The 12,804-nt window shown below is 47.9% G+C and overlaps 1 protein-coding gene across 3 annotated transcripts in view; it reads left to right on the forward strand.

The window, feature by feature from the left end:
- The window catches only part of Serpine2 (serpin family E member 2), a 63,591-nt gene that overhangs the window by 34,207 nt on the left and 16,580 nt on the right, over positions 1-12,804 (forward strand). For all 3 annotated transcript variants that reach the window (XM_045148174.1, XM_045148175.1, XM_045148177.1), the window contains exons 2-4: positions 712-992; positions 5,224-5,451; positions 12,097-12,294. In XM_045148174.1, coding sequence (XP_045004109.1) covers positions 734-992; positions 5,224-5,451; positions 12,097-12,294 — 685 coding nt within the window. In that variant the 5' untranslated portion in view covers positions 712-733. The remainder of the gene's footprint in view (positions 1-711; positions 993-5,223; positions 5,452-12,096; positions 12,295-12,804) is intronic.

A 12,804-nucleotide genomic window follows, 5' to 3' on the forward strand; every position in this document is an offset into this window, starting at 1 on the left:
TGAACAGCTCTATCATTTCAGAGTAATATTGCTGTGGTGAAAGAACCAAGTCAGTGCGGCCGTAAGAAAACGCCAGCAGTGGGAGTGATTCTGGCCCCATTGAGAAGCCCCCGGCCGTTAGACGAAGCCCGCTCTCTGCACGCTCGCTGACCTTATCCCAGCGGGCCCTTTGTCCTGCTGTCTTTGGCCTGGCCTGTCCTTTCTGCATCCGGGCACGGTTGGCTCCCTCTCGCCATTCAGATCTTGCCATCTGTGCATTCCCATCACGCCGGTGACTCTTCCCAGAGCTGTCCATCCCCAGCCCTTCATTCACTCACATCCCTGTCAGAAGTTACCGTATCTGCTGCTGGTTGGTTTTACTTCCCTTTGGAGAGACTCAGAGAGGGCCGGGGTCACATCCATCACATTCACATGTGAAGATCCTGCACTTGGAGAAGGGCCTGGCACACAGTAGGCCTTCAGCACATGCTGGTTTAAGTGAGGGAAGAAGTGACGAGAATCGAATAACGACTTCAGTACGGTGCCTGGTGCCTGGCGAGGACCCAACATGGGCCTCCTAACCTGGAAGTGCTTCTTTTCCGCGCCACCTCCCCAAGCCCCGGGCGTTAAAAACTGATTGTGGCTCTCACGGATGCTGAGTGCAATAAACTGTCGATCTCACCCAGTTGAGCACATATAAGAATATTGTGTTTCTCTCTGGTTTGTTTTCAGGCCACCTTTGCTGGAAGGAACCATGAATTGGCATTTTCCCTTCTTCCTCTTGGCCGCAGTGACTTTGTCCTCCGTGTGCTCACAGTTCAACCCCCTGTCGCTTGAGGAGCTAGGCTCTGACACAGGGATCCAGGTCTTCAATCAGCTTGTCAAGTCGCGGCCTCTCGATGACATCGTCGTCTCTCCGCACGGGATCTCCTCTCTCCTGGGCATGCTGCAGCTGGGGGCCGACGGCAGGACCAAGAAGCAGCTCACGACGGTGATGAGATACAGCATGAGCGGTGCGTGTGCGCTCCGTGAATCCTCGGGAGCCTGGGCGCGGGGAGGGCCGTGGCTTGGTCTTGCTTACAGCTTAGGAAACAGGGGAGCCGAGGGGTTGGAAGCAGGGGGGGGGTGGTGGTAGGGAGCATAGTGGCAATTAGAACTTAATGGTCACTGTCTTCTAAAGGACAGATGAGGGTGCGCCCACGTTAAGGGGACTGGGCTGCGGTCACTATTCTGTAACTGGGGCTTTGGGTCACTCCTGAGTGTCTCAGCACCAGCCTTCTCACCACTGAAGGGAGAACTCACAGTGGTGTTCGTGGCCAAAGTGCACTGGGGGATGAGTGTCCTGCTAAGACATGTCAGCAGTGGAGGCCGGGATGGTGGCTGTGGAGGGCCACCGTTGGAGGAACCTTGTGATGGTGGAGCTGCCCCACACTAGTGTCACGTGGACCCGCACGGGCGGTGGCGATGCACAAAGCTGCTCACACAAGCAGGCACGCGTGCCCGTGAGCGAGGATAAGAAACGAGCGACAGCTGTGCCCAAGGCATTTCCTGATGCAGTGACAGCACCGTTGGGCAGAACTGCACCAAGGGCACCTGGGACGTCCTACGTCTCTCGTTCTGAAATCTCTTACAAATCTAAAGTAAAAGGCTAAATAACTTTTATTTTAAATCTTAAAAGACAAACACAGCCACTGAACATAGTAACATGTGCCTTTAATTATAGCACTTGGAGGCTAATATAGAAGGGTTGAGAGTTCAAGTCTCGACTGGGCTGCATAACAACTTTCTCAGTGAAACAGGCCCATAAATATGTAATTCAGTGGTAGCATACACATGGCCCTGGTTTCATCTTTAGCCCTGCAACAAAAATATTTTTCCAATAAAAGGTTAGTGGGGCTGGGCAGATGGCTCAGCAATAAGGGCGCTTGCCTACAAAGCTTAATGACCTGAGTTCGATCTCCTGGTACCTACATAAACCAGATGCACAAAGTGACACACGCAGCTGGACTTCATTTGCAGTGACTGAAAGCCCGGCTGTGCCTATTCTCTCTGCCTGTCTCTCCTCTCTCTCTCTGTTTGCAAATAAATAATTCATTTAATTAAAAAAAAAACAAGATAAACAGGGCTGGAGAGATGGCTCAGTGGTTAAGGCATTTGCCTGCAAAGCCTAACAACCCGGGTTCAATTCCCCAGTACCCATGTAAAGCCAGATGCCCGAAATAGCGCATGCATCTGGAGTTTGTTTGCAGCACCCAGAGACCCTGGAGCACCCATTTTCTCTGTCTACTTCCTCTCTCTCTCTCTATTTCTCTCTGCTTGCAAATAAATTTTAAGAAGCAGCAAACAAGCCCTACATCCCAGGGAGAGAGGTTCCGTTTCCCAGAGGAAAGGCCTTCTTGGCTGCAGGAACTCGTGTGTCCAGGCAGTGTCCTTGTGCTTACCAGAGCTGTCGTCGTCTCCTCTTGTACAAGTGCAGCGCGGGGAGGATCAGGACCCACCCCGCAGTCCTCTGCCACCGCCAGGCACAGAAACAGCCCAAGGCACATTGAGCCTGGGGCGGTATTAGCTCATTCTTACTGCTCCCCCTTTGACGGTTTCTGGGATCTCCAACATAGCTGTGGGTACCAGATGTCCAGACACAGCACCCCATCGACAGGGTGGTAACTGTTGTCTAAGTTTGCAGTTTACCCGCCTGTTGGGCACGAGGAAGGACTGAGTTCTTGGAACATGCTGTTCTGCCCCTGGCTAGGAGTTCTGAAGCTCTTGGTCACTTACAATTGCATAGTAAATCATTGCTAAGATTTATGGCCTTCCCTAGTGCTGGCCAGGCTCTGTTAGCCAGTGCAGTTCCAAAATAGCAACGGGGATTTGGTGTGGATTTCTTTTCTTTGTTTGTATTAATTTAATGCTGAACTACATTAATTTTAAGTTACTATTTATGAAGTATTCATGATACTGGCCTTTTGACAACCAAACCCACCCCTGTCCTTTCTTCCTAGACAGTAATGAATTGAGAAGGTAACCTCAGGGCTCATAACATATTTACTGCATTGTCTTCTGTCCCTGGGAAGGTGAGAAGAGTAACATACTGATTATACTGTCTCCTGGCTCTGGGAGAGGGGAAGAGTGAGGGAGAAGTACCTGCTCTTGTCTTTTCTAGCTCCACTTCAAACTGTGTTTTCAGGGTGGCCCCCACCAGGATTGGGTGCCAGTTTGTGAATACACATTGATGGAGGAGCAGGGCAGTTGGGATGGGGAAGTAACCTCTGCTGTGATATTTTCCCTACAAGCAGGTACAGGACACTTAAAAGGAAGCAGCTTTGAAAAAGCCTGGTGCTAACCTGGGCATGATGACTCATGCCTATAATCCCAACACTCAGAAGGTTGAAGTGATCATGGGCTGTTTTAGGTCAGCCTGGACTACAAGTATGTTGCAAGCTGGCCTGGGGTGTAGTGAGGCCCTGCCTCAATAAAATTAAAAAAAACAAGCAGGAAACAAAAGGCTCCATGCTGGTGCTTCGCCATGGGGTTGTCTTTTAGCCTCTAGCGCGTTGTTCCCTTGCTTATGTCATGGCTTCCCAGCAGCATGGTGTGTTCATGGCTATGAGAGCAGCTCTCACAAGGCCCAGCCATGTTGTAAGGCCTCTGTGTGGACCGAGGACATTCTTGGTATGGGCCTTAAAAGGTGTGAGGAAGGTGTACACACAGAGTGACAAGCTGGTTCTTCCGAACGCTGTCAAGGTGACTCTGGGAGGGTGTTGTAGGACAGGACCATTTTGAAAAGACCCTAAGTGATTCGGAAGGATCTCTGTGGAAACACATCTCATCCTCAGGACGTGCTTCCCTCCTCTTCATGCTCCAAAACTAAATGGAGCATGAATGAAGGGCTCCTGGAAAAGAATGCTTACGTTGCCATAAAATTAATTTCTTTCCCTTTTGAGCTCAGTATCAAGTAAAAATCACGTTGTTCTGGCTGGTGGCACATGGCAGTTTTTAATAGTCTCCCTAATGATTTTTTTGTTCACTTTTTTCCCTCCAAATAATAAAACTAAACCACATTGTTAAATCCTTAGTAGGAAAGGAAATATAGTGCTTAAGACTATTAGGCAAAAGAGAGGCTGAGGGCTGGAAAGATGGCTTAGTGGTTAAAGCATTTGTCTGTCAAGCCAAAGGATCCAAGTTCTATTCCCCAGGACCCATGTAAACCAGATGTACAAGGTGGCGCATGCGTCTGGAGTTTGTTTGTAGTAGCTGACGGCCCTGACATGCCTATTCTCTCTCTCTCTCTCTCCCTCTCCCTCTCCCTCTCTCTCTCTCTCTCTGCCACTTTCTCTGTCTTTCTCAAGATCAAAATAAATTTTAAAAATATTAAAGAGAGGTTGAAGGAGGAAGTTCCCCGTGGTCCATTTCCCCACAGCTGCCAAGCTGAGCAGCACGCTGTTGCTCAGGCTGACCTCGCAGCCACATGGGCGCGGGATGAGCCTCCCTGGAAAGGCGTCTGCAGTGCCTAACATGCCCGTCTGGGGACAGAAGCAGTTGACTTTTAAGAAGTTTTGTGGCTTACTTTGACACTTCCCCTCCTTTTCTTGAGAAATCGGCCCCTTAAGGTAGGAGAGATAGGTCAGTTGATAAAGGGCTTGCCTGGCACTTGATCTCCAGAATCTGCATACAAAAAAAATAATAGTAAACAAGCATGGTGGTATGTGCTTGTAATCTCAACACTGGAGAGGCAGAGACAGGCAGTTCTTTGGGATTCGCTGGCAAGACAGTTTAGCCCACTTTGTGAGCTCCAGACTGGAGAGATAGACTGTCTCAAAAAATATATATATAGGTGAACTAACTCCTGTGGAATGACACCCAAAATCGTCCTCTGCCCTCCACATGCATGGACAGAGACAGACAGACACACACACACAGAAATAGTCCCCTTGAAAGGCTGAAGACAGTCTTTTCTTAGCCATACCCATTTTTCTTCTACAGCTCTTATTTGCTATAATGCAGATTGTAATTTTTTGGTCATATTTTGTTTATGACAGTCTCACTACATAACCCAAGCTGGTCTTGAATCTACTCTGTAGCCCAAGCTGGTGTCAAATTCATAGCAATCCTCCTGACTCATCTTCTGAATAGTGGAATGACAAGTGTGAGACACCATAACCAGCAACAAGAGATTTTTTTTTTAAAGCAAAGCTTATCTAAATTCTCACAAAATACTGTTTTTTTCCCTTCTGATTTCTCCTTCAGGCGTCGGTAAAGAACTCAAGAAGATCAACAAGGCCATTGTGTCCAAGAAGAATAAAGACAAGGTGACCATAGCCAATGCAGTGTTTGTCAAGAATGGCTTCAAAATGGAAGTGCCCTTCGTGATGCGAAACAAAGATGTGTTTCAGTGTGAAGTCCGGAATGTGAACTTTGAGGACCCAGGCTCTGCCTGCGACTCCATTAATCTGTGGGTTAAAAACGAAACCAGGGGTGAGTAGCCACCCGGTCTCCTAAGGGTTTGTATTTTGTGAATGAAGCTGTGAGACTGGGATTCTGGCTGTGGTCTTCAAACACAGTGATCCCTTCACTGGGACCCGACGTGAGGCTTCTGGAATCTGCCTGCCTGCCTTCTGCTTCCGGGCTGCCCCTGTGCACCACCCCTGTGCACGATCCTCCCTGTGGGTGGCCAGCGGAAAAGAGCACAGCCCTCCGCCTCTCTCCTTGGCCCGGTTTATCTCGTCTCCAGAGCGCTGGCCCGTGGGCTCTTGTCTGTTTGGAAGGTTTTCTTGCTCATCTAGCCTGATTTTGCACCAACTGTTCTGTTGGCCTAGAGCCCTCCCCACCCCCCCGCCCCATCTTAGCCTTCCGACTGGTTTCTTTCTCTCTCGACACCCCAGCCATCACTAAGCTGCGTTAGGCCTGTGATTACACCTTTTGAACCCCTCCATTATAGCACCTTCCACATTGTGTAATGAGTACTTGCTTAGATGTCTCCTCGTCAAATGGAGGTGTGTCAGACCTGCTCATTTGTAAGCTAGAGGTCTTGGGGGAGATGTTCAGGAGGAGCTGTGGGCCAAGAACAGCAGAGGGATGCTGAAGGTGGAAATGTGCTCCTAGAAGCCTGTCTGCTTACCAGGAAGACTAAGATAATCACAAGGGAGGCAGGCACTTAGCAGGATAAACCACCCTGTAGGGCATGCTTCTCAGCCAGGATTGCCTGCAGGCGTATTTAGAACACGGTCTTCTGGACCCCGGCTTCCAGAGGAAGTGTCTGAGGGAAAGGCTGTCTGCTCCAACCCGTCTTCATTTCCCACCACGCAGCCGACCCGTGTGAAAGCATGGTCCCCATCAGCAGAGGAGCCGGTGAAAACGTGGAGGAAGGACAAACAGGGCGCGGGAGGAGACCAGTGTGTCTAGTAACTTCACAGTCTCTTGTCTGCAGTCAGCCACCCCCCCCCCCCCCCGAAGCCACGATACTGCTGGTGGAGACGTAGTTGGTGTTTGGGGACTGGTTCAGGGCTGGCAGGGCCTGCAGGCCTGGTGGCAGCAGTTGGCAGCAGTTGCACATGGCACTGGCTCCTGGTGCTCATGCTGGCTGTGTTGAGCACATGATGCCATTGCGCTCTCTGGCCTCCTTGTCTCCCTGTCAAAGAGCAGTGTGGAGTCACAGAAGCGTGCCTCGGAAGGGCTTTCAGAACACCTGACTGTACGGGCACAGAGGGCACTAAGCCTCGGTCACGCCCCACTCCTTCCATTTGCTTATTCCGTCGCTTGGTGGTGGTGCTGGGTATGGAACCCAGGGTCTTGCCCACACTCAGCAAGCACTCTACCACTGCCTTCCTACTCCATCCTTCCAGACACACGTTTTTAATACCCTTTACTAGGTGGAATTAAAATTCATAGATTATATGTCCTGTGCTCACATACAGTTTTTATTTTTTAAGTAATTTAATGATAAGCCATAATACAAGAGAAAACAAAGGAAAATAATTTATAGATGACACACTTCTCACTGACAGACATGTGCTAAGGCATGTGTGGGTCATGCAGGAAGCCAGACTAAGCCGAGCGTGAGGTGATGCTTATCTGCCATCCCAGCGCTTGGGAGGCGGAGGTAGGAAGATCATCATGAGTTCGAGGCCACCCGGAGACTACATAATGAATTCCTGGTTAGCCTGGGCTAGAGCAAGACCCTACCTCGAAAAACCAAAGGAAAGAAAGAGGAGGGGAGGGGAGAGAAGATCACTAGTTCTAGGCCAGCCTGGACTACATAAGGAGATACTATCTCAGAAAAGGGGGAGGGGGAAGGAGGGCATTCTTCATTATACAGGATTGTTTTGAACATCACACGATGTGTGTCATGCGCCCACAAATTCCACACATTCTGTGCCCCAACATTGCCAAGCTCAACTTCAGAGATGGCTGTTGCTGCTGAGAAAAGAGCCAACATGAAGCCGGGGCAGGTCTGACCTGAGGTCTCTCAGCAGCCTCGGTTTCTCCTCCACATACCGTTTGTGCCAGTCACACGGGTCTCCTGCCACAGAAGCGCAGCCACGTGCCTTCAGCAGTCTGACACGCGTCCCCTTCCGTTCGCACCGCTTACAGCAGCTTCAGCCTCGAGTTCTCAGTTTGAAGCTCAGTTCTGCCACTTAACTAGTTAGCTGCCTGTGCCTCCGCCGCTCCTCCGTAGAACAGCGATGTGACAGAGGATAATGATAACGTGGAGGCTGTTTCGAGAGTATGAATAACACAGAGACGGCTCTGAGCGGAGGGCTCTGCACTTCAGGAAATGCGAGCTACTTTCATAGTGGCTCCCTAAAGTTACAGGACTTCCCTGCGTCTCAGGGACCCAGATACCCCTTGAGTTTGCCCCCACTTCCATGAGTCCTTTCACCTTAAAGTATTTGCTCAAGTCCTCTGGGGTACACCCACCTCCAACTTATACCTTTGTAAAGGGCTTACTTTGTTTACTCATGGAGAAGTGTGCCCGGTGCATGGCTAGTGAGTATCTCAAGATGGATGGATGCCTGGGGCATATTTATAACTACTGATGGCAATTCTTCCTGTTCCTCCTTTTTACCTCTAAACTATGTTATCGTTTCTCTTCCTATTTCACCATGCCCATTTAATATCACTCCTCCTAAAAGTAGCAATTTGAGACTACATATACATATGTTAGAATGTTCTGGATTCTTTGAGGCAAGATCTCATGTAGCCAATGCCACCTTGGATCTCCTGATCTTCTTGCCTCTACCCCCCAAGTGCCAGGATTACAGTGTGTGCTGGGACATCTGACCTTTCAGGTTTCAGTTATCTTTTAGGTATTATTTGTCTCTTCCAGAAGGGCTGAGATTTCCTGAGACTCTCCCTGAGGCCTGGCCGTGTGCTGAGTGAACAACAGCAGTGGGCTGGCCTTGCAGTAGTGCAGCTTGCCGTTGTGTTGCGGGAAGCAGACACATTCAAGCTGCCTAGATGAATTCACCACTGTGTTGTGGCACTAAGCCTTGGAGTTTATGGAAAGTGAGGGGCAGGACCGAGCCTAGGAGGAAGGTTGAAGGCATGAATTATCTTAAAGGAAAGTAGAGATAAAACTAGGTAATGTCCCAACAAAACCTAGGACCTAGCGCTTGCCCAAGGAGTGTGTTTGGAGCTCCTCCTTCCTTGGCCCAGCCTGTTTGCAAAGACCAACCAAATGATGGCTATGTGTTGCCCACACCTAGTTTCCTTCCAGGACCTAACTTGGGTGGCATTAGTGCCCTCTTGTGGAAACAATGAGCCCTAACTGGTGCCACACATTGAAGCCCTGTGTGTTACACGACACACGCTCACTGTCCACCAGGATTCCTTGCACCTTATTTTGAAAGATTTAAATTTTCAAAGTTATCTTGGCTTGAATTAGACATTCTGGCCTTTCTGAAAGCTGTAATTTTACCCTCACCATTTGTTGCAGTCAGGTTCACATTGCTGACAGAAACCAACCGACCAACAGTAGCTTGTGGGGAAAAAAAAAAAAGAAGGTTTATTTTGGCTTGAGGGGAAGCTCCATGATGGCACGAGCAGAGGGCGGACATCACCTCCTCACCACCATCAGATGGACAATAGCAACAAGAGACTGTGCCAAACATTGGCATGCGAAACTGGCTATAATACCCATAAGCCTTCCTCCAACAATACACTGCCTCCAGGAGATTTTAATTCCCAAATTTCCATCAACAGGGAACCTAGCATTCAGAACACCTAAGTTTACAGGGGACACCTGAATCAAACCACCACATTTCACCCCTGGCCCCCATAAACTGATAAATATACATGATGTAAAATACAATGCATTCATCCAACTTTAAAAGGTCCTCATAGTTTTTAATCAGTCCCAATGATGTTCAAACATCCCCCTGGTCCAAGGTCTTTTAACTGAGCCATAATACCAAAAATAAATCCCCCCAAAACCCATAATGTCACAGAATAAACATTCAACACTGCAAAAGATGACATTGGGCATAGCAAAGAAATATTCAACCAATACAAGATTTCAAACATCAAACTCTGTAGCTCCAACTCAAAAACTCTAGTCAGTAACAAATCTCTATGTCTGATCATTCTAACCAGCAACAAGTCTCTGGAGTTCCAATTCTTCCCCTCCAAGTACTCACAGTCCTGGAAAACTTCATCCAGGGTTGGCAGCTCTCCTTGGAAGCCATTTCATGGTCCTAGCATCTTCACTGGGTCTCCACTGCAACCTATGGTTCATCCTCCTGGCCCCATGGGGTTTCCATGCAGGAATTCAGCAAACCTGCTTCACATTGCCTTTGGCCATTTCCAGAACACAAAACTGTGTTGCAAATTCAATGACCCTCTCTTTCCTGCATCTCTTATACTCCATAATACCAGGTGGGGTGCCAATTTGTTAATCTAGGGGGATTAAAGCAGACTTTGAAGATCAGGACAATCCTTCAGCATTCAGACCCCTTCAAAAGACTGCATTCTTTCTGTTGTCCAAATGTAAGTCAGCTGCTCCAATCTCAATGGTTGTAGTCTCTCATACAATTGTAGATGAACAGGCAGCAGTTTTGGCCCAAAGATTTCGTTTTTTTCTGTGTCATATCCCTCTGCTCACATCAGTCTATGCAATGCACCCCTACACAAATTCTCAGGTCACAGGCATAACAGCAAGCCTCTCACACAAACTGCTTCTAGCCTAGCCCAGGCAAAGCTATTTCTCACTCTCATAAGCCAAACCTCACAGTCCATAGTTCTTACGGCATGCAGGTGTTTCCACTCTAATCAGAATAGTCCATCAAGCTGTGCTTACAGCACTTCAAGGTGTTTCTTAGGCCAAATTTTCAAATTCTTCCACATTCCTCTTGAAAATCAGCTCCAAAAGGCCAAAGCCACACAGTCAGTGTCTAGCAGCAACCTCACTCCTTGGTACCAACTTCACTATTGCAGTCAGGTTCGCATTGCTGGCAGAAATCACCTGACCAAGAGCAGTTTGTAGGGGGGAAAGGGTTATTTTGGCTTGATGGCAAGGGAAAATGATGGCATGAGCAGAGGGTGGACATCACCTACTGGCCAAGATCAGATGGACAACAGCAACAGGAGAGTGTGAAAAAGACTGGCATGGGGAAACTGGCTATGATCCTGCCCTCAACAATACACTGTCTCCAGGAGGCATTAATTCCCAGATCTCCATCAGCTGGGAACCTAGCATTCAGAACACCTAAGTTCATGGGGAAACACCTGGGTCAAACCACCACACCATTTCAAGTATTATAACTCATATATTTGATGTCAAATGACCTAAATATTCATAGCCTTGGATATGAGAGACCTCCTATTTAAACACACACATATACACACAGATCTTCAAAGGCCAAGCAAAAAGCGTCTAAATAGAAGGCTAAACCTCAGCCATAGATCTCTGCGGAAGGACTCTGCGCACACCCTGAAGTGGGACGTGTCTTCACTCATGATGCAGATGAGATGGACCATCCCCCAACATCCTGGCAGGAGAGCACTCGCCTTCAAGGCTTTTCTTTCTTCTAGACTGGCTCTGTTTCTTCTCGTCTCTGTACTATTGAAGGGTTGCTCGATGCCTGACCCTTACACAGGGATACCAACACTCATATTTGGATAGAGAAGTTCTTCTAAGAAATAGGACTTACAGAATTTTTAAGGTTTGGTAGCCACTACTTATCCATATAGCCTTCCAATTCTCAAATTTTTAATCTAAAACGTTTACTTCTATTTTTTAAAAAAAATGGGCTGGAGGGGGTGGATTCACAGCTAAAGTGCTTGTCTGTGAAACCTAAGGACCCAGGTTCTATTCCCCAATTCTCACATAAGCCAGATGCACATGGTGGCACATGAGCGTAGAGCTTGTTTGCAGTGGCTTGAGGCCCTGGTGCGCCCATTCTCTCCTCCCCTGCTTCTTTCTCTCTCTTTCTTTCTCTCTCTCAAACAAAAATATAAAAGTAAAATATTTTTTTAATTAAGTCTGGGGCATGGTGGTGCATGCCTTTAATCCTAGAACTCAGGAGACAAAGGTAGGAGGATCCCCATGAGTTTGAGGCTAGCCTAGAAGTACGGACTGAGTTCTGGGTCAGCCTGGACTAGAGTTAGACCTTACCTCTGGAAAAAAAAAATTAAACCTGAGTGAGAAAAGTCAGAACATATACAAGATGCTTTAAAAATCCATTTGAGGGCTGGAGGGATGGCTTAGCAGGTAAAGCACTTGCCTGTAAAGCCTAAGGACTCAGGTTCAATTCCCCAATACCCACATAAGCCAGATGCACAAGATGTTGTATGTCTAGAGTTCATTTGCAGAGGCTAGAGGTCCTGGTGTGACCGTTCTCCCGCTCTCTCTCAAGTAAAAATCCATTTGAAGCTAGGTGGGGTGGCGCATGCCTTTAATCTCAGCACTCAGGACTCAGAGGCAGGAGGATCACCATGAGGCCGAGGCCACTTTGAAACTACATAGTAAATTCCAGATCAGCCTGGACTAGAGTGACACCCTACCGTGAAAATAAAAAAGAAAAATTCCATTTGATTTTTCATCTGCTTTTCATCAGCTGCCACTGCCCTCAAACCGCCACCAATGCTGAGATTTTTCTCCTTGTTTTTTCTTGGACTTTGCAGGCATGATTGACAACCTGCTGTCCCCAGATCTTATTGATGGCGTCTCCACCAGGCTGGTCCTTGTCAATGCGGTATACTTTAAGGGTTTGTGGAAATCCAAGTTTCAACCTGAGAGCACGAAGAAACGCACCTTCGTGGCAGGTGATGGGAAGTCCTATCAAGTGCCGATGCTGGCCCAGCTCTCGGTGTTCCGCTGCGGTAAGTGCTGGGTGAGCCGGTACCGGAACGGGATGGTGGCAGAGAGGCTCTTGAGAGCTTTGACTTGATTCGAGGGCAAATCTTTGTATTGAAAAAAAAAATAGCTGCTAGCAACTGTAATACCATCACTCAGCAGGCTGCAATAGGAGGACTGCTATGAATTCAAGGCCATCTAGGACTAGGCTGCAGTGAGACGTGTCTTCAGACAGCACAAACTGAAGTGAGGTGGGAGAGGATTCAGACAGGCAGATTTTTTAAAGCACATGGTAAATCTCTGTGTTCTGCACAAAGGTATCACAGGTACAGGCTTTGGGGCTGAAAACTTAAGGGTAAAAGGATAATTCACAAAATCAATATAAGTGGACATTAAACATATAAAAGCATCATCAACTCATCATTTGCAATCTTGCATTACAAAATTGAAAAGCAATAATTAAATTTCTTTTTCACTTACCACATTAGCAAACATTAGAAATGTTGATAAAACCCACCTGTGGCCCTAGTGTGGCG

Source organism: Jaculus jaculus, chromosome 4 (genome assembly GCF_020740685.1).
Source record: "Jaculus jaculus isolate mJacJac1 chromosome 4, mJacJac1.mat.Y.cur, whole genome shotgun sequence".
Lineage (NCBI taxonomy): Eukaryota > Metazoa > Chordata > Mammalia > Rodentia > Dipodidae > Jaculus > Jaculus jaculus.